The following is a 27,310-nucleotide window of genomic DNA, read 5'->3' on the forward strand; positions in this document are numbered from 1 at the left end:
TCTATCCTTATGACAGCAATAATACCAATAACGATAACGACACAACAATGATTATGTTGGTAAATACTACTACTTCTGCTGCTACTACTACTGCCAATGATGATAGTACTTATCATCAACGTTGTAAAAAAATAATAAGAGAGAGAGAGAGAGAGAGAGAGAGAGAGAGAGAGAGAGAGAGAGAGAGAAGTCATGTTGTTTCACTTTTTTCAGATTCTGTCGGCTAGGACTGCCAATGCCCGAAAGCAAAAACTGAAGAAGTGCAAAGAGGAGCTGACTGACCGCTATCAACAAATCAGGACCAAACACGGGCAGATTGAGAACCAGGTCCTCAAGGTCAGAATCTGTTGTGCTTTGAAAGAATCCTTGCCCTGCTGTTGCCGCTGCTGCTGTGCTGCTCCTACTGCTACTACTGCTGCTTCTCACGTTTTGTTTTATGTGGTTTTTCTTATTTGTACAGATGCAGGGAAAGATCCCAAGTCATAATCAGCATGCTGGGTTTATCCGAATGTCGGGCATCTGTTCCCTTTTCTTTTCTTTTTTAAACGATGTGGTGGAGCGTGTATGGATCAGTCCGCACACTTTCACACCTACTTGACACTGAAACTGAAACTGTTGCTTCTACTACTGCTGCTGCTACTTCTATAGCTGCAGTTATTATTGCTGCTGCTGCTGCTACTGCTACTACTGCTCCTACTGCTACCCACTTTCATAACTGCTGCCGGAGCTCCCGCTGATACTACCACGACTAATGCTGCTGCTGCTGCTATTGCTGCTACAACAACAACTACTACTACTACTACTGCTGTTATTAATGTTGTTCCCTGTGCTGGTGACCAAAACGTTCGTTGCATCCCAATGCAGGCTCTGAAGCAGAAGCTGATGAAGAAGGTAGGCGGGGGCGAAAAGGAGCAGCAGGATCCAAGCGGGATGAGCGAGAAAGACATAGCGGTGATGCTGGGAGCGTTGCGCAATGCCCACATCCCGTCATCTGCCTCCACCATCTCCAACATCATCCGCAACACTCAGCTGTCGCCTGTCACCCGCATCCTGGCCATCCAAGCTATGGAGAACTTCCGCACCCACAAACAGCAGGTAGGGCCGTGTGTTGCGTTGCGTTGCGTTGCGTTGTGTTATGTTGTGTTGTGTTGCGTTACATTGTGTTGTGTTGTATTGTATTTTGTCATGTTGTGTTGCGTTGAGTAGCATTGTGTTGTGTTGCGTTGTGTTGTGTTGCGTTGCGTTGCGTTGTGTTGTGTTGTCCTATGTTGCGTTGTGTTGTATTGTGTTGCGTTGCGTAGCATTGTGTTGCGCTGTGTTGTGTTGCGTTGTGTTGCATTGTGCTGCATTGTGCTTTGCTGTGCTGTGTTGTGTTGTGTTGCGCTGTGTTGTGTTGCGCTGTATTGTGTTGCGTTGCATTTTGTTGCGTTGCATTGTATTGTGTTGTGTTGTGTTGCGTTGCGTTGTGTTTGTTGTGTTGCGTAGCATTCTGTTGTGTTGTGTTGTGCTGCGTTGCGTTGCGTTGTATTTCATTACATTGTACATATCGTATCGTGTTACTTTTGGTCACAAGAGATTTCTCCATGTGAAATGTAGGCTGTCCACCTGGAGAAGAACGCGTCGCCGCTGTGCAGCGCCACACACCGTTGTATATGTGGTTTACCGTCACAGTGGATTTGTCTGCTGATTCTTGAAAGGAACAGGTTTCGTGTGTACCATGGGTCCTTTTACATGCGCTCGACTACATTTCAAAGCTTAGTTGGGGAGCGAGGAAAAAACCACCTTCTGTGTAAGAATGGAGTCCGTAGAAACTCGCTTCCTTGTCGGGTGCATAAGCACCAGGCCACCGGTCCATGATAGTAGATAGTCACATGATAGTGACTTGCACGCAACTGAGGACACACACACACACACACACACACACACACACACACACACACACACACACACACACACACACACACACACACACACACACACACATAAAGCAAAAAAACACAAAAAAACACCAGGCCACCGGTCCATGATAGTAGGAAAGGGGAGGGGGGAGGTATCCTCTGGCGTGGAGGCTGCGCCAACCGGACCCTCACGTAGACAGATTGTGGTGGCAAAGGAAAGCCCCATGCTTTGCTGATTTTGTGTCCCCCACCCCGCACGTTTCTCTCTCTCTCTCTCTCTCTCTCTCTCTCTGTCGCTGTCTCTCTCACAAGAAACGCCAAGGCAAACACATTGTCTTTCAAATAAAGATATTCCTCGTGTTGTTGGTGCCAAAGTGTCCACATTTTGTATATGCCAAAGGTTGCCCTTTTTACTTAAATTACACATATTCGCGTTCCAGTGTAGATATGCCTTTGTCCATTGCACCCAGACTCCAATTTGGCATTCTCCATTCGCGTTAGTGCACGTATTTTTCTTCTGCGTTTCTATTGTTATTCAGAAATGTCATAAAAAAAGATAGACATCCTCCTTGCTATGACGGAACCACAAGCTGGGGTGTGGTTGTGTTTTGTCTGACCGGGCACTGGACGTTGCAGATCTTGCAGGAGCTGGAGCTGATCCAGAAGAACCCCACAGAACAACCCTCTGTCAGGATCCAGGCCTTCCGCTCCATGGTCAACTTGGGCATCTCCACGCCCGCCCTCATCAGGGTCGCCAGCAGCATCGCCAATGAGAAGGAGAAGCAGGTCCGGCTTTTGTCTTGTTTCCGTTTTCTCTCCTCTCTCTCTCTCTCTGTCTGCTCTAATGTCGTCCCTTTTGCAGTCGGCTGGGCTGTAAGCTACATGATTTGATTTTATTATTTCTTTTGTGTGTCTCTGTTTCCTTGTTCTTTTCTATTTTTCTTTCTTATGGATTAACGAAAGGGACAAGAAGACTCTGAACATCACTGAATATCTGTCAGCCAGAAAAAAAACTACTCTTAATCACGTCCTTCAACCATTTTTGATTTTACGCAATAACTCAAAATGCTCAACATTTACGATTGGCCGCCAACGGATTTGGATTCAGCACCCACAAATCATGTAAAATCTGCAAAAAAGGCTAATATTTGACGCAAAACAAGGTCTTCTGGTTATCGCTCAGACTATAAATGTTGATTGTCCAGGTCTTCCCTCTTCAACCTGGTTCCACTATAACCCAACTCATTTCTTGCGCTGACGGCTTGCAGGTGTCTACATACATCTGGTCCACCCTGACCAAGCTGGCCAACACATCCTTCGCCCCTTACGAGAGAGTGGCGAGCCAGGCACGTGCAGCTCTGCCCTTCTTGCAGCCGGTGGAGAGCGGCATACAGGACTCTGGGTACCACAACCTCCAGATCCAGGTGGCCCGGAACGCCACCATGTTCAAGGAGATCAGCCACATCACCGACCCCAAGACCGTCATCACCGCCGACTATGCCTCCTACTTTGACCTATTCGGCACCACCAACAAGGCCATGCAGGTGAGACTGTGGTCAGAAGGGACAGGAGGTGGGGTGGGGGAGGTGACTGGGGGCATGGGGTACTTCTGGATGAGCGCTGTGGTGATTGTGGTGGGGATGAGTGACATGAGTGATTATGGTGAGTGGTGGTGATGATGGGTGAATGAGTAATGTGGGTTGTTGTGGTGAGTGAATGGTGGTTATGGCGAGCGACACGGATTGGCTGTGATGAGTGACTGGATGATTTAGTGAGTGACGTGGGTTTTTTTTTGGTGAATTTCAAAGAAAATGACTTGCTTTTAATCGTTCTCACTATCTGAGGGTCCACCAAGCGTTGTAGTTTCATGTGTCCGTAGTCTGAAAGACTGCCAAATGTGTTCTGTTTTTCAGCTATCCATCGTGTCTGAAGGACTACCCAATGTGTTCTATTTTTCAGCTATCCATCGTGTCTGAAGGACTACCCAATGTCTTCTATATTTCAGCTGTCCATCGTGTCTGAAGAACTACCCAATGTGTTCTATTTTTCAGCTATCCATCGTGTCTGAAGGACTACCAGGTGTGTTCTATTTTTCAGCTGTCCATCGTGTCTGAAGAACTACCCAGTGTGTTCTATTTTTCAGCTATCCATCGTGTCTGAAGGACGACCCAATGTGTTCTATTTTTCAGCTGTCCATCGTGTCTGAAGAACTACCCAGTGTGTTCTATTTTTCAGCTATCCATCGTGTCTGAAGGACGACCCAATGTGTTCTATTTTTCAGCTGTCCATCGTGTCTGAAGAACTTCCCAATGTGTTCTATTTTTCAGCTATCCATCGTGTCTGAAGGACTACCAAGTGTGTTCTATTTTTCAGCTATCCATCGTGTCTGAAGGACTACCCAGTGTGTTCTATTTTTCAGCTGTCCATCGTGTCTGAAGGACTACCCAAGGTGCTGACAGCCATGCTCGGACCCAAGGGCTTCCTGACTGAGCGAAACTCACTGTTTGACCTCCTCAAGAGACCCAGGAGAGACGCCAGTGTCAAGGATATGATCCAAGACATCGTCAACAAGGTAACCATCTGCGTGGAATACTAGGATGAGTGACAAGATCTGCTGTGAATATCCGTCTTATTCGTATTTGGCGTGTTGTTTAATTTGATTGTCAGTATTTGCAGTGCTTCTATAATTTCTTTGAGAAGATATTTGGTTAGTTATTTGTGGTGTTTTGGCGATTTAGAAGTCATGGGAGTGTGTTAGTTCAATCTGCTCTGGTGATGACGTTAACTGTCAGTTTGAAGACTAGGGAACGGGGTTGACTGAACTGACTGCTGCAATGAACAAAATACAATGTAACGGAAGCGAACACATTGCGAGAGAAGTAAATCAGGGGGTGATAAGAACGAATCTGGGTATTTCATTGCTGTCTGAATTACACTGCCTGGTTAGGTTCCATGAAAGGCATTCGGCAACTACTCCATGGCAAATAAAACACGCAATGCTAATATGCAGTTAAAACTGACACAATGATAACATCTCCTTTGCACATTGATTACATGTTTCTTTTGAGCAGTCATGCCACATTGAGTGTTCCATCAACATCAGGTTACCCCTCACCCATCCTCATTCCACCTCCGAATAAAACTGATACTATCCTAAAGCCTTGTCTTGTTTGCCTCTCCTGATTACTGTGATGCTATGGCTTTGTGTTGGTTGTCTCCACTGAGTATGTTGAGTGTTTCCCCATGTTGTCTGTGATGCAGCAGCGGTGTGTTAGTTGTTTCCGTCGATGACTATGACGCTACGGTGTTGTGATGGATGCACGTGCAGCTGCAGATCAAGAGCCGACTACTGCCTCAGCCGAAGCTGGTGGTCAACGTGCAGATAATGAACCAAGTGATCCGCGCTGCCAACGTCTCCGAGCTGCTGCAGGAGCTCGTGGATCTCAGTGAGTGTCTCCGTTCTCTCTGGTCGTAATGCCCGTGGTGTGCTGTGTATGAAAACTGCGCACACCTTCCAAGGTAGACATTTATTGGACATGCACTCTCACGCGCGCACACACACACACACACACACACACACACACACACACACACACACACACACACACACACACACACACATACCGATCGAAGATTTTCGTCAAAATGTCAATGGTATCAGATTGAAACATACTTTTGTCGTTCAGATGACTACCCCACAATTGCCCTTCATGCATCCTCTCCGCCCTCTCAAGGACACACACACACACAGACACACACACACACAGACACACACACACACACACACACACACACACACACACAGAATCACACACATGTGACCTATCTGTCAGTATCACCCTTAAGAAGCGAAACATCTACGATGACCCCCCCCCCCCCCCTCCCCCTTCCCCCTACCCCATCCTTCCACTTGTGCGGACAGAGTCCATCGAGATGAACGTGAACGAAAACAAGGCGAAGAGGGGCGTGTTCTTCGCCCACCAGAGCGCCGGCATTGCCAGCCAGTTCCACTCGGAGATTCCCACAGAGGCTGGCTTCCCTGTCAACCTGCAGATGGGCCTTAGCTACACCGTCAACATCAGCGGTGAAGCGTCGGGGTCCGTGGAGCACAGCATATTCAAGGAGAAGAGGGGCAACATCCTCCCTAGCTCCGTCTCTGGTCGTCTGGCCATCAAACCTCTGTAAGCTCTCTAGAATGGGAACGTGTCTAAGTGTGTGTGTGGGGTGGGGGTGGGTGGATGTGTGTGTGTGTGTGTGTGTGTGTGTGTGTGTGTGTGTGTGTGTGTGTGTGTTCTCCACTAAGATCCCAGGGGCTTTTTTCTTTCGCAATCTTCCCGTGTCTTGGACATCGCGTGTCGTGTGTCGTTTTTCTTTTTTTTTTTTTTTCTTTTTTCTGTGGTTCTCTTCTCTTTCTGATTTCTTCCTTCTATTCATTTCTGTCATCTCCATGTGTCTTTCAGTCCAATCCGTAATAAAAAAAATTGATACGTTTATTTAAAAAAAATATTTCTTATGCATAACGTTTCTAGAGTTTGGAGTGTAAATTGTAAGTTGTAAGTTATATTTCCGACCTGCTTTGGTATGCACCCACGACATGAGGGTTCACATTTTTTAACTGTTTCATCTTTTACTTGAATGGATTTTGAATAGGGTACTCACTTCCGTGTTTCACACTGTGCGTTTTCACACTTCCTGTTCAATTAGTTGTTCGGGTGTCCAGGACCTACATAACTCAGAAGATACAACGCTAGGTGTGTCAATGTTTGTGTTTCGACGCCTGGCCAATACATAACTTAGAAGATACAGCACCAGGGGCCGTATTCATGGGGAATGACTTGAGGATTCGGATTCGGAATGGTTTAATGTACTTTGGCCATAGGCACATATACACATCATGCATATCTCTCGCTCACTCATCATCCTGCCCTTTCCCCCCATCCCCCTATCCTCACGTCCTCCTCTTGTCCTCTCATCCCATTTTATACTCCACACACTTATAATATATTATACACAGTACAAGGCTTGTTACTAACATACTGAATACAACCGTGTCCAATTGAAATACCAACAATCCATATTGACAATTCCAGGTAGGCAAAATCTGGACATTTTTCAAATGCAATTTCAAATCACACTGAGTCAATAACCAGCTTACCTATTATTTCACACCATTATATCAATTTCTATCGATATGTCTCCCCCTCCCCTTCCTCCCTTCCCTCTCTCCTTCCTTCTCCAACACTGCCCTTTTCTTTCTCACATTCGCGTGCAATTCATGATAAATATGTTCTCCCCGACAAATATACAAAAAATTGAACATGTTCATTTATAATCCAAGTTAGTGCAAAATACTCAGTTAACTGGATCTTCTTCCAGCAACCGCTCGCGGATCCGTAGGTCAGTGTGGTGATGTTCTTGGGCGTGTTAGTCTGCTGGTGGTTGTTCCCTGGTGTGCTGTTTAACCCACACTTGATCGCGGGTACGCTGCACCATTGTCGGCTGGCATAAACAGCGTCGTCCGACTTCCTGTTCAACTTCAAATGGGTGAGCTGCCTGATGGTCCTGCTGGTCTTCTGGCGCTCGCTGCCTCTGCTCCTGGTGGTTCCTTGGCGCTCCCTGCTGCTGCTCCTGCTGGTTCCCTGGTGTTCGCTGCCGTTTCTCTTTCTGGTAGAGCGACAGCTGCCAATGATGGGCTTCCTGCTGTTCATCTTCGTGCCGCTCTCTATCCAGCTGGCGGAGCTGATCCTTCAATCGCTGTTCTTGTTTATGACGATGTTCTTCCCGCTCCTTCCACTGCTTTTCTCTGTGTTTCTCCGGGTCTGCATTTGCTGTTGACAATGACTGCGTCTGGTAGTCAAGGAGCTTTGAAGTGTTGGTGGAACGTCAGACGGTGAGTGGGCCCTGTTTTCCATATCCACCAGAGTAGCGTGGATGCCATGTAGGGATTGGCTGGCTGAGCGGTATGAGAGATTCTTGCTGTTCGATACTAGGGGGCCACTGCATGAGGTCGCAGAAAGGCGGGATGCAATGGGGATTGGGTAGTGGTGAAGGTGGGGGTGGGGGTGGGGTGGTGGAATAGAACTCCAGCTGTACCAGTCGTGAGGGGCTGCAGGACGTGGGTGTGTGTGCTCCTTCCGGGGTTCGTCAGATGTACTTCTGACTTGAGTACGTCGTGTGAAAAGCAAAACCTCTGGATTTTGAACGTCAAAACTTTTGCCGCAGCAAAGTCCGTATTCATGGGGCGGGTGTGAAGGTCTGACAACGAACGACTGGACTTCTCACAATTTGTTCTTGGCAACGCCTTCGTTCATATTTAGAAAGGGATTTTCCCGATTAAGTTCACATGTGCGCATTCTTGTCAGCTGCTGCACGGATTGAAATTTGCGGTTGGTTTGTTTGGTCTGGGGTTAATTGGTTTGTTGCGTTCAGAGAGCATAACTAATACGTGCGATCGTGCGGCATGCACGTGTTTGTATGTTTTGAAGCACATGTGTGTGTGTGTGTGTGTGTGTGTGTGTGTGTGTGTGTGTGTGTGTGTGTGTGTGTGTGTGTGTGTGATGTATCTTTTTGTTGTATTTCAACGAAAGGCACAACAGAAATAAACTGTTATCATTATTATTATTATTATATTATTATTATTATTATTATCATCATTATTAGTATTATCATCATCATCATCACCATTATCATCATTATACACTTCTAGAAGGTGCATTCTAGTCCACTGAAGTACTTAACAAAACTAAACGAGCCATTTGTCTTACAAAGTCTGGGCGTACGGTGTGTAGTGTAGCGAAATCACTAGACTAAATCTCAGCCGTTTTAGTCTGCGTTTAAACTAGGATTTCGTCAGACTTTTCCGCTATGAATACCAACTTTCGATGGATTGTCTTGGACAACACGTTTAGTCCAGACGTTTCCATGTACACCCGCCCCATGAATATGATCCCAGGTGTTTCAATGTACAAATCATGTTTTGATACCTGTCTAATTTATAACTCAGAAGATACAACGCCAGGTGTCAATGTTTGTGTTTTGACACTTGACCAATTCTTATCTAGGAAGATACAACACCAGGCGTTTCCATGTTTTGTGTTACACCGGGTGTGTCAATTTTTTTGTTTCGACATCTGTCCGATACATAACTCGGAAAATAAATCACCATGTGTTTCAATGCCATGTGTACAGAATTGTGGGGTCGGTCATGGGCAAGATGTCGGTGGACGGGCACCTGTTCCAGGCGGGTAGCCTCTTCCATGGTCTGGCCAACGTGCAGAGTCCGGTCACCATTAAGGGCTCTATCGACATGAAAAAAGGCAACATAGCTGCCTCTCTTTCCCCACCTGACAGTGTAAGTGTTCCATCAGCAGCGTGTCCCTCAGCACTGGGGTTGGTACTTCGTTGTTATGTCCTCCCAACTGTCACTGCAAGTTAGCAACGCTTCCCCCGACATTGAATGTAGATATTTCGCTGTCGTGTCTGTCCAACAGTCAATGCCATTGCTCCTTTTGTGTCCGCTGTCTCCCCACGTGTCAGTGTGAGTGCCCTTTTAACGTCATGTCCTTCAGTACTGATGTAAACAAAGTGTCTCTTTAATCTCGCTCACTTCAGCACTCAGTGCAAGTGTCCCTTTCATGTAGTTCGTCCTTTACTGCGTATGTTCCTTTCCATCTCTCTCTGTATCTCTGTCTCTCTTTCGGTCTTTCTGCATCTGTGTCCATCTCTCTTTCTGTTTCTCTGCATCTCTCTATCTTTTCTCTTTTTTTTGTCTCTCTCTCCGTCACCCACCCCGTCCCTGATTTTTTTGTATTGTCTTTCAGTCAGTCCTTCTCAGTCCTTCACTGACCTTCTTTCTATTAGTTAGACATGCTGTTTTTGTTGTTGATCATTCCGATGTTGGATCTTTTCTGTTTATGTGTGTTTTAGATAGTGGAAAGGTGATGTTATTTATTGGGCTTGTATTGCTATACTTGTGTTGTGTCTGTTTTTGTTATATATGCTGCTACTGTTCTGATATGTAATCTGTTGACACAGACTTCACCACCCTTCTGTTTCTGAGATGATGAAGTTGTTCTGAATCTGACTCTGCAGTCGGCCCCCGTGCTGAAGCTGGCGATAAAGCCCTACGTGTACAGCCAGGCAATGGCGCACAAGGTGCCCGGGAAGAACGCCCAGGGGCAGGACGTCAACAAGAGACCCATCTTCATCACCATGCAGCCTGTTATCATCAGCAACGGCGCCAAGATTCACCAGGTCCGTCTTCTTGTCGGCTTCCTTGCTTGTGTGTGTGTGTGTGTGTGTGTGTGTGTGTGTGTGTGTGTGTGTGAATTTGGTGGCTGCGGGGTCGGGTGTATTGTACTGGGAGACCCGTCTTCAGTTCATAGCCACGATTGAACAGACACGTTTTCAGAGAAATTGTTGGAGGGTTGGATATGTGGGTGGGACAATGAGAGGAAAATATGGCACCAGAAGGTTGTCTTGAGAAGAGAGATGGGTTCGTGTAGGTCCTGAGGTGAATGACTTTCTTTGTAGGTGGATTGGAAGGTATCAAAGATGAACAAATGGTGACTGCTGGACCTTTTAAAACAAAGTTAAAATGGTAAAAAAAAGGTTTAATATCAAAGATACCTTCAGATGAAGATAAAAACGACGTTTCGAGTCATAAACTCTTTGTCAAGTGAAGAGGTGAAGAAGTGTTGGCAGGTCTCAGCCTGTATTGAAGAGGTGAGTACATCTCAATGGCTGGAAATTTCCGCTCTGCTCACTGTGTTCTTCGAGGACAGGGTCAAGTAGAGGAGGGTGGGTGGGAAGGGTGAGAGAGGGGGCGGGTGTGGGGGGGGGGGCGTCTGTGTGGAGTGGGGAATGGGAGGGAAAAGAAGGGACTATAACTAGTGTCACTCTCTGACATTGATTCCATGAGGTTGCACTGTGCCAAGGCGGGAGATGATCTGGCTTTCCATAAATTTCATGTGTAGGCAGTCACCACGGCTGTTGCACCAAAGTGCTGCCACTAATATATGCGCAAGGTTGTGTTGCCTGGAGTTGAAGTGGTTTCTTACTGGGGTGTCTTTTCTAGCAAGTATGTTGTCCCTGTGTTCTTTGAAGCGGTCGTTGAGGGTTCTGTAAGTCTCACCTATATATATTTTGAGGCAGAGGCTGCAGAATAGGGCATAAACAACATTTGGGGTTTGGCAATTAAAGTGTGATTTGAAGTGGAATTTACTACCTGAAGGGCCTACTATGGTTGGGTTGATGAATGTACAAGTTTTGCATTTGGGTTTATTGCATATGGAGTTGCATGGTGGGGTATGTAGGCTGGAAGGCAGATCGTACTAAATGGTCTCCAAGGTTCTTGACTCTTTTATATGCAGCCATTGGGGGTTGTCTGAAGATCTTTTTAAGTGCTGGGTCATCTTTAGGATATTGAAGTTTTGGTATAGAATGTCTTTAACGGGAAGGTTTTGTGGATGGTAGGTCAGGGTGAAGACGCAACGGTTATCTGCATCAGAGGAACTGATATCTTTGGGGGTAAGGACTAGGGGTCTAGGGATGGACTGTGCTCGCCGGAGGGCTTGTTGTAACAGGTTTGCTGGATAACCTCTTGCTCTGAAGTAAGTGCTCAAAGTAGTTGCCTCTCTGATGAAGTCATTACCACTGCTGCAAAGTCGACGGAGCCGTAGACATTGGGAGTAGGGTATGCTATTTTTCATAGTGGGGGGGTGGCTGGAAGAGTACAGCAAGTAGGAATGAGAGTCTGTGGGTTTGTAATATACTGAGGTATGAAGGGACTGGGAGTCAGACTGGATGCTAATGTTGATATCTAACAAGGGGAGGGTGGAGATTCCAAAATTGGAAGGTAGTTGTGTTCCAGAGTGGTGGATATCGAAAACTCCGGTTCTGCAACATACAACCGTCGAGTTCCAGTCATGTTCCATGGATAACACGTGTCTTGTTTTGTGTTGGCTGTAAACTTGTGTATGGTGGGTTGGATGAATAATAATAATAATGGTATTTATATAGCGCTGAATCTTGTGCATAGACAAATCTAAGCGCTTTCGCACCAGTCATTCTCACGCACGCATAACTCTAAAACTGGAGAAATTGAAGACAAGGAAGAGGTAGGGAAGGGAGGCTATTTTGGGAAGAGGTGGGTTTTAAGGCCAGACTTGAAAGAGCTGAGTGTGGAGACTTGACGAAGCGAAAGAGGAAGTTCATTCCAATTGCAAGGTCCAGAGACAGAGAAAGAACGGCGGCCAACAGTCGAGAGTTTGAATCTGGGTATGCGTAAATGGAGTGGATCCGAAGCTGATCGTAGTGAGCGAGATGGAGTGTAGAGGAGAAGGCAGCCACAGAGATAGGAAGGGGCAGATTTGTGAATACATTTGTAGCATAGAGTGCTGATCTTGTACTTTATTCGGTGTGAGACAGGGAGCCAGTGGAGATGTTGCAAAAGAGGAGTGATGTGCTCAGATCTTTTCTTTCTGAGGACGAGTCGGGCAGCAGAGTTTTGTATGCGCTGAAGGGACTGAATGGATGAAGCAGGCAAACCAGACAATAGAGAGTTACAGTAGTCAAGGCGAGAGAGAATGACAGAAACGACAAGTCTAGATGTTGCGTCAATGGACAGATATTTCCGGATGGAACTGATGCGCCGCAGTTGACCGTAGCAGGATTCACATGTCTGATTGATAAATTTTTGCATGGACAGTGTGTTGTCAAGGACAACGCCGAGGTTCCTGACTGAACTGGAAAGAGGGATGGATGTACCGCCAAGTTTGATTGTGTCAGTTGTAATGGAAGAGAGTTTTTGTTTAGTTCCTGTGATCATTGCTTCAGTTTTGTCCGCGTTCAATTGTAACTTATTCAGAGTCATCCAATTTTGAATATCCAGGAAGCAGTTGGATGTTTCTTGCAAGAGCGACGACAGTTTTTCAGGTGTATCACTCTTCTTGAGTTGAGTGTCATCAGCATAACAGTGATGACTGACATTATGGATGAGAATTTGTTTGGATGGGTACTTGGGTGAGTGTGTGTGTTTAGGTTGGTGGATGTTTGTTTAAATGGGTGTTTGGGTGGGTAGGAGGTGCCTGGATGTGTTGGTTTGGATTGATTTGAGAATAAATAGCTGTTTGGGAGGACAACGGTCCGCACTTGGCACTAAATACAGTGGCTCTTTTTCTGGGTCACTGGAAAGTTAACTGGATGGATTGGCTGTGATTTAACCTGTGAGAAATGCGTTGGAACATACCCTAAATTAGATTTGATGTGAAACTGATGTAACGGTCAAAGACATACCACCTGACAGCTGTAGTTACAGAACGCAGTACATAATAGTCAAGTGATCCGCTGTTATGAAAATGATATTACAATTTATTAAAAAAATAGTAATAGCCATCAAACGTTTGATGTATCAGACAAAACAGATCTCAAGTTGTGCAATGAACATTACAAGATGTGATGGCTTGAGCTATTAGACTTGATCGAAATGATAAAGTATTCTTCAAACTGTGAAACTGATTTGACAGCTGAAATATAATGTCGAAGAGCTGAAGATACTGGACACTTGACGTAACAGACAAACCAGCATGTAAATTTGTGCGAACGATAAGATAGACAGAGAACTCTGCCTGGGGCTGGGGCAAGCGTCAACACTTTGAGCGTCGGGCAGGTGAAGAAGAGCTTTGGCCAGAACGCCCTGGGCCACACGGTGGAGATACAGAGCCAGTACGTGTATCGCTCTCTGCCCTTCGCCACTGCCTCCCCCATGCTGGGCCGATCCCACAGCGCCCTGTACGTCAGGCCCGCAGCGGATCCCGCTCAGGCCCTCACGATGGTCATCAGCTACGTGTCGGAGCCTCGTCACCGGTACGTGGGCATGGCATGTATTCTGCTGCTGTCTTCTGGTGTGTGTCTGTTGGCCTGACTTCAGTCTCTGTTGGCCTGTCTTCTGTCTCTGTTGGCCTGACTTCAGTCTCTGTTGGCCTGACTTCAGTCTCTGTTGGCCTGTCTTCTGTCTCTGTTGGCCTGTCTTCTGTGTCTTGGCATGTCTTCTGCTGTGTCTGTTGTCATGTCTTCTGTGTCTGATGGCCTGTCTTCTGTGTCTGTTGGCCTGTCTTCTGTGTCTGTTGGCCTGTCTTCTGTGTCTGATGGCCTGCCTTCTGTGTCTGATGGCCTGTCTTCTGTGTCTGTTGGCTTGTCTTCAGTTCCTGTTGGCCTGTCTTCTTTGTCTGATGGCCTGCCTGATGGCCTGTCTTCTGTGTCTGATGGCCTGTCTTCTGTGTCTGATGGCCTGTCTTCTGTGTCTGTTGGCCTGTCTTCTGTGCCTGTTGGCCAGTCTTCTTTGTCTGATGGCCTGTCTTCTGTTTCTGATGGTCTGTCTTCTGTGTCTGATGGCCTGTCTTCTGTGTCTGTTGGCCTGTCTTCTGTGTCTGTTGGCCTGTCTTCTGTGTCTGTTGGCCTGTCTTCTGTGCCTGTTGGCCAGTCTTCTTTGTCTGATGGCCTGTCTTCTGTTTCTGATGGTCTGTCTTCTGTGTCTGATGGCCTGTCTTCTGTGTCTGTTGGCCTGTCTTCTGTGTCTGTTGGCCTGTCTTCTGTGCCTGTTGGCCAGTCTTCTTTGTCTGATGGCCTGTCTTCTGTGTCTGATGGCCAGTCTTCTGTGCCTGTTGGCCAGTCTTCTGTGCCTGTTGGCCTGTCTTCTGTGTCTGAATGCCTGTCTTCTGTGTCTGATGGCCTGTCTTCTGTGTCTGATGGTCTGTCTTCTGTGTCTGATGGCCTGCCTTCTGTGTCTGAATGCCTGTCTTCTGTTTCTGTTGGCTTGTCTTCTTTGTCTGATGGCTTGCCTTCTGTTTCTGATGGCCTGTCTTCTGTGTCTGTTGGCCTGTCTTCTGTGTCTGTTGGCCTGTCTTCTGTGTTTGTCTGTCTCACCTGTCTGTTAGCATCTCTTCTTTTGCCCATTTTTTGACATCGTCTGTGTCCGCTGGCCTGTCTCTTATCTGCCTTTTGTGTCAGCTGAGCTTTCTGTATCTGTTGGTCAGTCTTTCGTCTAATGCATCTAATGCATTGTCTTCTGTCTGTTGGTGTTACAAAAGCAAGGGCCTGTCTTCTTTGTGTGTTGGCCGCTCTGCAGGTAAGGTCTGTAGAATGTCTACTGGCCTGTCTTGTGTCTGGTAGTTATGATCTATCATCTCTGTTTGTTGACCTGCCTGTGGTTAGTCTTTTCTGGCCCGTAGTGTCTAGGTCTGGGCTGTGCGCAGGGTACCCGTGGTGTCGATGTCTGTGCTACATGAAAGGTACCCATGTTGTGAAAGTATGTGCTGTGTGTAGGGTACCCGTGTTGCGAATGTCTCTGTTGTGTGTTGGGTACCTTGGTTATGAATGCATGTGCTAGGTCCTGGGCACCCGTGTAATGAATATCTGTGATGCGTGAAGGGTACCTGTATTGCAAATGTCTGTGCTGTGTGCCGGGTACACTTATTGTAGTGAATGCCCCTGCAGCACGCAGGACATCCGTGTTATGAACGTCTGTGCTGTAAGCCGGGTACATGTCTGTGCCGTGTGCAGGGTGCCCGTGGAGTATCACAGTGACGCCAAGCATTCCGAGAAGAAGGGTGTCTGCGACAACTGGTACTCATGCTACTCCGCGGACAAGTTGGACGCCGTGAACGCTGACCAGCTGAAGCAGCACACTGCCTCCGGTCCGATCCTGCACGACATTCCCCAGCTGCAGCAACACAAAGTCCACATGCAGTCTCTGAAACGCAAGATTCAGGTGAGGCAAGATTCTGGGGCTAAGGAGAATGGGGCTGATAGCTTGAGTTGTGTGTGAGATGTGTTGTATTTTTGCGTTCTGTCTTTGTGTTTTTTTTGTGTGTCGTGTTGTGGCGTGCTGTGTTTTGTGTTGTGTTGTGGTGTGCTGTGTTTTTGTGTTGTGGTGTGCTGTGTTTTTGTGTTGTGTTGTGCTGTGTTTTTGTGTTGTGTTGTCTTGTGCTGTGTTTTTGTGTTGTGGTGTGCTGTGCCGTTGTGTGATGTGTTGTGTTGTATTACACCCTTGACACAACAGATCACCCTTGGGAGAGCATATCGCCACAGGGCAACGCCACCTATGGTTTCATTTTCTTATTTTACATGACTCCGTGCTGCGGTGGATTTTGTTAACCTGCTCTAAGTGCATGCTGTACTTTAGACCCTGGTTTATCGCCTCATGTAAAAGGCTAATACCCAGACGACCAACCGAATGGAAAGGGAGGAAAAAAGTCCTTGCATGACTGGAACCTGGGCCATTTCTTCCTCTTTTCTTGTGCTCAGGCCACCAGACCAATAGCTGTCTGAAAGACTGAAAAATTGTGTGATCAAGGATTTAAACTGATACTTTTACTGAATAATCGATATGACGGGAATGTGAACTGTCAGGTTTTTTAACTTAATTTTTAATGATCGTTGTTACGGGAATATGAACTGTCCAGGCTTTTGACTAAATAGTCGTTGTTACGGGAATAAGAACTATCCGTGTTGTAGACAAAACGATGGAGACAAATTGACTGAAATGTTGTAAGTGTTGCAGAAGGCCTACGTTGGGCTACGTTGCTGGTGAAGCATCCGCTTATCAGATGTGGAGTATACGGTTTTGTCCGAACGCAGTGTCGCCTTCTTGAGAAACTGAACTGGACTGTGACGGGAGTATGGGCTGTCCCCCTTTTTTAATACCAGATAATCGTTGTGACGGGAATATGACCTGTCAAGGCTTTAAACAAAACGGTTAAGATAAACGGACTGGAATGTCGCTGGTGTTGCAGAAGGACCTCGGGGTGGTGGTGACCCCGGCGCCCTCCGAGTGGGGCCTGGTGGCCGTGCTGGACAGCAGCAGCAAGAGCGTGAGGAGAACGCTGAGCGCGGCGGCTCTGTTCCAGAGCTGGCATCAGGGCCGCTTCCAGCAGAGCTTCGTCTCCGTCTGCCGCACCCCCATCCCCGGATACGACAACGCCCCCTGGCGGGTAAGCGTATATCTCTTGGCCCTGAACACCGTGTGAGGCGTCTTGAAGTTGTGGTCGACACATTTGAGGGGTTTATTGGAGTAAGACTCGTGGCACTCGTTTGAGTGGTGTTTGTGTGTGTGGCACACATAACGACCGTGACCTTGACGTCACGGTAGAGGCCGTCTTGACGTGATGATCATGACATCGACACATCTGAGGGGTTCTGTTTATGGGAGTAAGACTCACGGCACTCGTTTTAGTACGTGTGTGTGGCACACATAAAGACCGTGACCTTGACGTCACAATAAAGGCCGTGTTAAGGACCTATATGGTAACATATTGGACATCACAATAATCACCAGAAACGTATGGGAAAAGCATCTGACATGGAAAGGCTTCCAGTACATCACAAGCTTCTGACAGCGCCAGTGTCATCCAAGAAATCCCTCGATGCTTCGCCATGGCCTCTGAACCATGACAAAGCGCTTGACACAATGTAACACATCTTGCACCATAGACTTAAAGGAAAAAGCCTCTAACGTACAGAACAACCCCTGACATTGTGGTAGAGCCTAAGATAATTCGGTAAATCCACGGACAGTATGGTTAAATTCATGAGACAGTGGTGAAGCCCAATGGTAAAGCCACAACTACTGTGGTAAATCTACAAAAACTGTGGTAAAAGCCTCAGCACAACGACAAGGTCCCTGATACTACTGGTAATGCTTTGAAGAATGTGGCAGAGACACAAGTATCATGCTCATGTTTCTTCTATACGTGTTGATAGTTTATTGTCATGTAGTGATATACTAGGATAACATACATGTAGTTTGCTGATCAATGATAAAATGTAGACAGCATATAAAAAGTATAACAGATTATCCGATTCTTTCAGCCATCTCTGAATTATAACATATGTCCATTAGCCCCGTTAAACAGACGACGAAGACTTATGTCTCCGTCTTTCAGTATTCGGTGTCTTTCAAATGGAGAAGATTTCTTCAGCCTCCCCCTACAGTCTGTTTTATGTAGATGTGGAACACATGTGACATTTCAGTAGTCTGTGTTTCAGATGAGAAGTTGTCATCTCTGGCTTCTTCCCACGGTCTGTTTGTTATAGATGAGGAATCCATGACATTCCTGGTTGTGTGTGTGTGTGTGTGTGTGTGTGTGTGTGTGCGTGTGTGTGTGTGTGTGCGTGTGTGTGTGTAAGGTGACTGACGAGCCTGTGCATGCACAATTTAATTTCTAAATGGATGGATAAAGATTATTGTATTCTTTTGTGACTGAGCGTGTGTGTCTGCGTGTTCAGATGCTGCTGCAGTCGCGGTCGACCTTCCCCAAGGAGAAGATCACGGTGAGGGACCTCTTCAAGCACACCTACCAGCAGCAGGTCAGCCGTGACGCATTGTCGCTGAGCCAGCAGGCCGTGGCCAACCACTTCTTCCAACAGCAGCTGGCCACCAGCGTCAACAACTACGCCCTGCAACGCCTGCCGTCCATGGACCCGCAGATCATCATTGACCGCATCGTCCCGGAGCTCTGCATGCGCAACAACCAGTCGGACATTCAACGTGTCCGCAACATCCTCAAGTCTCTTCTGCCCATCAGCCAACAGCTGAAGGTCTGTGTTTTGGGAGGAGGGGTGGTGTGTGGTGGGGGAGGGGGTAGTCTGTATGTAGGTGCAGTGGCAATGTCTAAACGCCACGAGAAGTCCAAGTTTAACAGTAACATTAAAAAAGCATTCACAGTGAGCAAGAATCGCGTCTCAGACATTCACGCTCAGTTCTGAATGTTAAGATAAAGCCTGCATTGAACATAAAAATGCGTGCGTGATCATGTGGAACGATGATTAAGTGCTGTCAATGTATCCGTTTAAAGACAGGCAAAAAAAGACAATGTATGTTCGATTGGTCGTGTACATGTTCATCATGCATGCTTAAATTGTTCATAAACTAAAAGACAGAATGTGTGTTAAAAACAGTAAGTACGCATGGTTTTTATTCAATCACAATCAGCTACAAACAGGATAGAGATAAAGAATAAAGACACCGTTTCCCTGTCACTCCAAGAAAGGGCGTGTGTTCTTCCCTACAGGAGCTGAAAGACCGCCTGAAAGACAGCTTCCAAACGGAGCCTCCGCTCCTGAAAGAGCTGTACGGGCAAACCAAGACCGCACAGAACCAGACATACTTCCTGCTGCGTCATCTCAGAAGGCAGCCACAGCTGTCCAAGTCCACTGCGGCCGCTGCAGAGTACGCCGTGCTGAAGTCCACAGAGGCTGTGCTGGACTTAAATGCCATCATGGACCGAGTGAATATTCAAAGGGATGAGATACCAAGGAAAGTGCTCAACAAGTGGCAGTTCAGGATCGAGAACCTAAGCGCCAAAACCTTGGGCGAAAAGATCTCCAGTGTTCGCAAACAGAAGAAGAGCCCCGGGCAACTGATTCTGCAGTCGCTGATCAATAAGCAGCTGGAGGCGATCAGGAACATATGGAACCAGGTGCGCCTGCAGAGGCCCATCCCCCGCAGGGAGATCGCCATCCTGATCCTGGACACCACCCGCGCCATCAGCAAAGTGAACGAGCAGATCCAACAGACATCGTTGCAGAACAACATCACCATCATGGAAATGCTTCTTCAGGCTGCCGAACAGCATCAGATCGTCGTGCAGACCCTCAGTCAGTTCCGGTATGGGCTGGCCAAGAACGTGATCCAGTTCGAGCATTACGCCATCAAGGTGCAGAGCAAGCAGCTGCTGGAACGGGGCTCCACTCTGCTGCAGCAAGATAAGGGGCAGAAGGTAGGCTGCATTTCTTCCATGTCTCCTCTGTTTGCGTCACGTTTCTTTCCTCACTTCTGTCTCCCACCTCTCTTTTCACCCCTCTGTCTTCCACCTCTCCTTTCACCTCTACCACCTCTCTTTTCACCCCTCTGTCTTCCACCTCTCCTTTCACCTCTACCACCTCTCTTTTCACCCTCTGTATACCACCTCTCCTTTTACCCCTCTGTCTACCACCTCTCCTTTCACCCCTCTCTCTGTTACCTCTCTTTTCACCCCTCTGTCTTCCACCTCTCCTTTCACCTCTACCACCTCTCTTTTCACCCCTCTGTCTTCCACCTCTCCTTTCACCTCTACCACCTCTCTTTTCACCCCTCTGTCTTCCACCTCGCCTTTCACCTCTACCACCTCTCTTTTCACCCCTCTGTCTTCCACCTCGCCTTTCACCTCTACCACCTCTCTTTTCACCCTCTGTATACCACCTCTCCTTTTACCCCTCTGTCTACCACCTCTCCTTTCACCCCTCTCTCTGTTACCTCTCTTTTCACCCCTCTGTCTTCCACCTCGCCTTTCACCCCTCTCTCTGTTACCTCTCTTTTCACCCCTCTGTTTACGACCTCTCTTTTCACCCCTCTGTCTACCATCTCTCCTTTCACCCCTCTGTCTACCATCTCTCCTTTCACTCCTCTGTCTACCATCTCTCCTTTCACTCCTCTGTCTACAACCTACTCTTTTCACCCCTCTGCGTATGACCTCTTCACCCCTCTGTCTATCACCTCTCTTTTCCCCTCTATCACCTCTCTTTTCCCCTCTGTCTATTACCTCTCTTTTCCCCTCTGTCACCTCACTTTTCCCCTCTATTACCTCTCTTTTCCCCTCTATCACCTCTCTTTCCCCCTCTATTACCTCTCTTTTCCCCTCTATCACCTCTCTTTCCCCCTCTATTACCTCTCTTTTCCCCTGTATCACCTCTCTTTCCCCCTCTATTACCTCTCTTTTCCCCTCTATCACCTCTCTTTCCCCCTCTATTACCTCTCTTTTCCCCTCTATCACCTCTCTTTTCCCCTCTATTACCTCACTTTTCCCCTCTGTCTATTACCTCTCTTTTCCCCTGTATCACCTCTCTTTCCCCCTCTATTACCTCTCTTTTCCCCTCTATCACCTCTCTTTTCCCCTCTATTACCTCACTTTTCCCCTCTGTCTATTACCTCTCTTTCCCCCTCTTTCACCTCTCTTTTCACTCTTTTCACCCCTCTGTCTACACCTCACCTTTCATCCCTCCATCAGCTCTCTTTTCACCCCTCCGTCTATCGTCTATCACCTCCCCTTTCACCCCTCTGTCCATCATCTTCCCTTTCACCCCTTTGTCTTTGGTGACGCTATGTGTGACAGTGAGGTCGTTGTCTGTGACTTGCTTTGTGACGGCGTGAATATGGACACTGTTATAGAGTAAAAATCGTTATTGACACTGTAGAAATTGGTCTGTTGACATGTGGACGTTGTGTGTGACACTGTGAACATGGTGCCTGACATTGTTGACACGGACTGTGACGAAATGTTTGACGTTGTGCGTGACACTGAGGACGCGGACTTTGAGGAAGATTATGACGTGGTGTGTGACGCACTGGACACGGACTAGAACGAATATTCTGACATGGTGTGTGTGACACTATGGACACGGACTGTGACGAATATTCTGACATGGTGTGTGTGACACTATGGACACGAACTAGAACGAACATTCTGACATGGTGTGTGTGACACTATGGACACGAACTAGAACGAACATTCTGACATGGTGTGTGTGACACTATGGACACGAACTAGAACGAACATTCTGACATGGTGTGTGTGACACTATGGACACGAACTAGAACGAACATTCTGACATGGTGTGTGTGACACTATGGACACGGACTGTGACGAATATTCTGACATGGTGTGTGTGACACTTTGGCGACACGTGACACTGTAAACCCATGGGCGTCCCTCCATGTGGTCAGGTATGCATTCGGAACCTGCCGTCGGCCGAACAATCCGTGATGCGTGAGCTGCAGCACATTGACCGGAGGCTTCTGGCCGCGCAGCACGACCACGTGACCCTGCCCAGCCAGCAGACCCCGTGGACGGGAAGCTCGAGCCACCTGCTGCAAGCCCAGGTCACCCTGGTGAGGTGCCTGTCCAGGCTGCAGTCCGTGAGGGACGTGCTGGACAAGCAGCCCCAGCAGTCGGCGCCCTGCGTGCTGACCAAACTGCTGGACACGGCCGCAGCCCTGCAGTACAAGGTGTCCCTCTTCAAGAAAATGCTGCTGGCCCAGCCTAGCAGGCCCGAGGTAACTCGCTGCTTTCTTCAGCTGTGCTCACTCCACTACCCTCGTGAAATAAAAAAAAATCGTTTCGTTTCGCTTCCCCTTTTCCTTTCATTTTGTCTCATTCCTTTCTCTCAGTCTCCTTCCTCCCTGTTTTTACATGATACAGATTACAGAATGATTTATCATTTCAACAAGAAAAAAATGTGTGTGATGTATGGTACACAGTTTCCGTTTCTGAAGGAGGCGTCACTGCGTTCGGACAAATCCATATACGCTATACCACATCTGCTAGGCAGATGTCTGACCAGCAGCATGACCCAACGCACTTAGGCATTGAGTGCATGCTTATATATTTGTGTACCTATCAGAGTGGATTTCTTCTACAGTATTTTGCCAGAGGAAAACACTCTCGTTGCCATGTTTTTTGTTTTTTTCAGTGCACCAAGGTTTATTGTTTCATCAGAATGACTATTCGCTCATTTTGATTTTCCAGTCAAACTTGGGAAAAAGGGTGAGAGCGGGATTCGAACCCAGACTCTGTGTATTGGCAGACGAGCGTCTTAACCACTCTACCATCTTCCTCCAACACAAATTACGCTTTGTTTTCTTCTTCCCTTTTGGATTCCATGGATTTTTTTTTGTTTTTGTGGCAACAATACATACAAAGCGGATTTATTCATTGGCGTGTGTGTGTGTGTGTGTGTGTGTGTGTGTGTGTGTGTGTGTGTGTGTGTGTGTGTGCACGCGCGCGCGCTTTCGTGCATGACTGTGTACGTGTATGTATGTGTGTGGGTTCGTGCGTGCGTATGTGTGCGTGTGTGTGTGGACGTGGACCTTTCAGCTGACGCAGCGATACGAAATTCTGGACGACAAGACATTCAGCATAGTGCTCAGCCTGTCCCGTCTGTTCGACAAAGAGGTGTCCGCGGACCAGCTGCAGCCCGACCCGCTCCACTTCCCTCAGCACAGCCTCATCATCACCCAGGTCTGCCAGCCTCTCACCTCACCTTTCCGCTTCACAGCTGGCTTGGGAAGAACACGTTACACACACACACACACACACACACACACACACACACACACGCACACACACACAAACACAAACACACGCACACACACACACATACACGCACACACACACACGCACACACACACACACACACACACACGCACACACGCACACACACACGCACACACACACACGCACACACACATACACATACACACACAGAGACACACTGAAACACACAGAGAGATAATATATATATATATATGTATATATGTATATATATATATATATATATATATATATATATATATATATATATATGTATATAAATTACAGAACACAGATTACTTTATCATACCCAATAAGAGAAATCAATTTGTGGCGTAAAACACAGAAAAGTACACGAGAAAATCAATAATTCATTATGTGTACATTTTTAACTGATGACCCTGGATATAAACATGCAAACAGCATTACACCTGACCTAGGACCCAATTAAGAAAATCTATACAGGTGACCACGAATGTAAACATTTAATTATTCAGCTGATCTTGCACCTTAATTTTGTATTTTTACAGGTAACCCATGACGTAATTGTTTACCTCTGCAGATAACCCAGGACGCAGATATCATCTGAACTTTAAGGTGACCTGGGACTTAAAGTGGGTAGCTTGGCCCAAAACTCATGAGACCACATAAGTGTACACACATGCAGCTTTTACACACCCAATACAGACAGAGCAATGTCAAAACAAATCAAACAAACAAGAAAAGCCCACTCGAGCCAACGGGAAAGTTCACCTCAAGTAATTTTCCCCCAACAATAGACGACATTATTACCCCAATGAAAAAGATTATAAAAAAATTATATGGAAAAGAAATACAGCACAAAATAGACAAATTATCAAGTCTAAAAATTGTATCGAAAAGAAATACAGCACAAAAGTGACAAAGTATTCAAGTTTTGAAAAAAAAAAAAAAAAAAAAAAAGGAGAAAAGACGAGGGATTCAGGGTTTTTAACACTCACCAATAAACCCAGCACCGCCCTGTCCCGCAGCCAGTGACTGACTGTACTGTCCATGACCAGGTGATTCTGGAGCTGGACGCCATGAGCATCGGCATGCAGGACATCAGGCGGCGTCTGGACACTCTGTCTCAGGGCGCGGTCAATCCATCCAGCAAGCAGGTGAACGACTACCTGATCGATGTCTTCATGAAGTGTGAGGTCAGTACGCCTTCGTCTTGCAGTTTCAGTTTCAGTCTCTCAAGGAAGCGTCACTACATTCGGACAAATTCAGATAACGCCACATCACATTTACTGCGTCTCGCAGTACTGTGCAGTGTTTGTGGTGTGGTGTGGTGTATCGTGATGTGGTTGTTGTGTACTGTGCTGTGGCGTAGTGTGCTGTGCAGTGCCGTGGTGTGATGCATCGTGCTGTGCTGTGCTGTGATGTGTTGTGATGTGGTGTACTGTGTTGTGGTGTGGTGTGTCGTGAATCTGGTGTGCTGTGCTGTGGCGTGGTGTGTCATGATGTGGTGTGCTGTGCTGTGTCGTGCTGTGCTGTGCTGTGTCGTGGTGTGCTGTCCTGTGTCATGGCGTGTCGTGATGTGGTGTGGCTTGGTGTGTCGTGAATGTAGTGTGGTGTGTCGTGATGTGCTGTGCTGTGGCGTGGTGTGCTGTGCTGTGGTGTGCTGTCGTGAATGTGCTGTACTGTAGCGTGGTATGTCGTTATGTGGTGAGGTGTGGTGTGGTGTGGTGTGCTGTGCTGTGCTGTGGTGTGTCGTGATGTGGTGTGCTGTTGTGTGTCATGATGTGGTGTGCTGTGCTGTGCTGTGCTGTGCTATGGTGTGTCGTGATGTGGTGTGCTGAGCTGTGGTTTGGTGTGCCGTGGTGTGGTGTGGTGTGGTGTGGCTTGGTGTGTCGTGAATGTGGTGTGATGTTGTGTGGGTCCGGAGTGATGATTGTAGTTTGTGGTATACTGTAGATGGGTACGACGTGGTGTGGAAGAATGTTACGTGTTTGTGGAATGTTATGTGTATCGTGGATGGTACTGGACTGGTCAAGTGTATTTGGTGACATAACGTGTTGTGTAGTGTTGTGCAGCGCAGTGTAATCTTGTGTAGTCAAGTATAGTATTGTAGTGTAGTGTAGTGTAGTATAGTGCAGTGTGGTGTATTGTAGTGTAATGTGATGTGTAGTGTAGTATAGTTTAATGTGGTGTATTGTAGTGTAATGTGATGCAGTGTAGTGTAGCGTGTTCTGCAGTGTGGTTCAATGTAGTAGTATAGTGTAGTATAGTGCAGTGTAGTGTATTGTTGTGTAATGTAATGTAATGTAGTGTAGTGTAGCGTGCAGTGCACTGTAGTTCAGTGTAGTGCAGTGCGGTGCAGTGCAGTGTATGGTAGTGTAGTCAAGTGTAGTGTAGTGCAGAGTACTGCAGTGGATTGTAGTGTAGTGTTGTTACCTAAAGTGTGGTCTTGTGTGTTCAGTGATGTGTACAGCAGACCATGCAGCATATGACTTGTTGTGCTGCGTCATGTTATTTTGGGTGTGTTTTCTAGCGTGTGCTGCAGCGTTTTGTGTTGCGTTACATATTGCTGACCGATTTTAAACATTATTTCCTTGGTAAAGGGATTACATTCTTTTGTCGCTGTTGTTTTTATTAGCAATTCAGCATGTGTGTGTGTGTGTGTGTGTGTGTGTGTGCGTGCGTGCGTGCGCGTGTGTGTGCGTATGTGTGCGTGTGTGTGTGTGTGTGTGTGTGTGTGTGTGTGTGTGTGCGTGCGTTTGTGTATGTGCGTCTGTGCGTGTTTGTTTGTGTGTATGTGTGTGTGTGCGCGTCTGTGTGTGTGTGTGTGCGTGTGTGTGTTTGTGCGTGTGTGTGCGCGCGTGTGTGTGTGTGCGCGCGCGTCTGCATGTTTGCGTCTGTGTGTATGTGTGTGTGTGTGTGTGTGTGTGTGTGTGTGTGTGTGTGTGTGTGTGTGACAGCAAGCCCAGCAGGACCTGGAGAAGATGCAGCCCAAGATCGAGGAGGCCATAGCGGCAGAGGCCAACACCCAGCAGAGAACCGTCTTGAACACTTACGTGCACGCCTACAACAAATTCATCTCCGTCTACACCAAACTCAAAGCCATGAAATCCATACTTATGTGGAAGTCAAAGATCCAGACCAAGGTACACCCTGATTATTCTCACAGTATGATGAGCTTTGACAGCTTGTATTACTGGCGTCGTTTGTGGGCATTGATTTGTGAGTTTACCCTTTTGTGTTACATAATCCATTGACATTTGTGTCAGTGTTTAGTCTGAATTAAGCCATTGCCACATCGAATGTAGAGGGTTCATTTTGGACCATATCAAAAGATATCAACAGATATACTACCCTATTTTGAGAGAGAGAGAGAGAGAGAGAGAGAGAGAGAGAGAGAGAGAGAGTTGGCTGTTTAAAGACCGAATCCCAAGCGAATTTTGCTGTGTTCCTGTCTGTTGTTGGTGCAGACGTATCCTTCAGACCGAACTCAGGCGTATTTGTTTTTTTTTCACCTGTGCACTACAGATCGATGAACTCAGCAGGCAACTGGAACAAATGCAAGCTTTTGATACCGACCGAAACCCTACCGCCCAGACTCCCCAGCAGCCAGGACCGACCATTTTCAGTCCGAGCGGTGACAGCATGTACCCTTACAGTGACGCCGACATCAGTCAGTTCATGGTCTGTGTTTTGTATGCATGAAAACACACACAGACAAGCACGCGCGCGCACACACACACACACTCACTCACTCACTCACGTGCACACAGTGTTATGATAGTGACATGAATACACAGGCACTCATGGGGTCCGTGAGGTGTTTGAAACAGCACTTTTTGGATGATATCTGTAGCTGGAATATGATGCAGTATAACACAGCACAATACAAGAGAATGGGAAACTGTACATTAACACAGAATGATACCTTACAGAATAGATAACACAGCACAATAGAATACAAAAAATACAACACAGATGATATAATGTCACATTATACAGTATATAGCCGTATAATACAACACGGTACAATGAAAACATTTTTACCACAGTTTAGAAATTAAAAAAAGTATACACTGCAACACAACACAATACGACGCATTATAGTGTACTACAGCGCAATACGTACATGAAAATACAAAATAATACCAAACAGAACGAAACAATAGAACGCAAAGCGAAACAGTACAACACAACACAACACAACACAACACAACTCAGTACAGAACTATAGTATTGAGCACAGTATAATCAGTGATCACAGAATTGAGCGCAATACAACACGCGATCGCAGAATGCAATATG

The 27,310-nt window shown here is 46.9% G+C and overlaps 1 protein-coding gene across 1 annotated transcript in view; it reads left to right on the forward strand.

Moving 5' to 3' along the window:
* LOC143285894 (uncharacterized) overlaps positions 1 to 27,310 on the forward strand; it is a 54,699-nt gene that overhangs the window by 12,761 nt on the left and 14,628 nt on the right. The window contains exons 12-30 of the mRNA XM_076593343.1: positions 214 to 336; positions 865 to 1,095; positions 2,535 to 2,684; positions 3,167 to 3,442; positions 4,318 to 4,470; positions 5,227 to 5,344; positions 5,821 to 6,079; positions 9,087 to 9,249; positions 9,990 to 10,151; positions 13,567 to 13,763; positions 15,459 to 15,666; positions 16,691 to 16,888; positions 18,183 to 18,494; positions 18,968 to 19,675; positions 21,658 to 21,987; positions 22,808 to 22,951; positions 24,064 to 24,201; positions 25,966 to 26,151; positions 26,534 to 26,689. Of these exons, the coding sequence (XP_076449458.1) occupies positions 214 to 336; positions 865 to 1,095; positions 2,535 to 2,684; positions 3,167 to 3,442; positions 4,318 to 4,470; positions 5,227 to 5,344; positions 5,821 to 6,079; positions 9,087 to 9,249; positions 9,990 to 10,151; positions 13,567 to 13,763; positions 15,459 to 15,666; positions 16,691 to 16,888; positions 18,183 to 18,494; positions 18,968 to 19,675; positions 21,658 to 21,987; positions 22,808 to 22,951; positions 24,064 to 24,201; positions 25,966 to 26,151; positions 26,534 to 26,689 (4,212 nt within the window). The remainder of the gene's footprint in view (positions 1 to 213; positions 337 to 864; positions 1,096 to 2,534; positions 2,685 to 3,166; positions 3,443 to 4,317; positions 4,471 to 5,226; positions 5,345 to 5,820; positions 6,080 to 9,086; positions 9,250 to 9,989; positions 10,152 to 13,566; positions 13,764 to 15,458; positions 15,667 to 16,690; positions 16,889 to 18,182; positions 18,495 to 18,967; positions 19,676 to 21,657; positions 21,988 to 22,807; positions 22,952 to 24,063; positions 24,202 to 25,965; positions 26,152 to 26,533; positions 26,690 to 27,310) is intronic.

Source organism: Babylonia areolata, chromosome 1, assembly GCF_041734735.1.
Source record: "Babylonia areolata isolate BAREFJ2019XMU chromosome 1, ASM4173473v1, whole genome shotgun sequence".
NCBI classification, from domain to species: domain Eukaryota; kingdom Metazoa; phylum Mollusca; class Gastropoda; order Neogastropoda; family Buccinidae; genus Babylonia; species Babylonia areolata.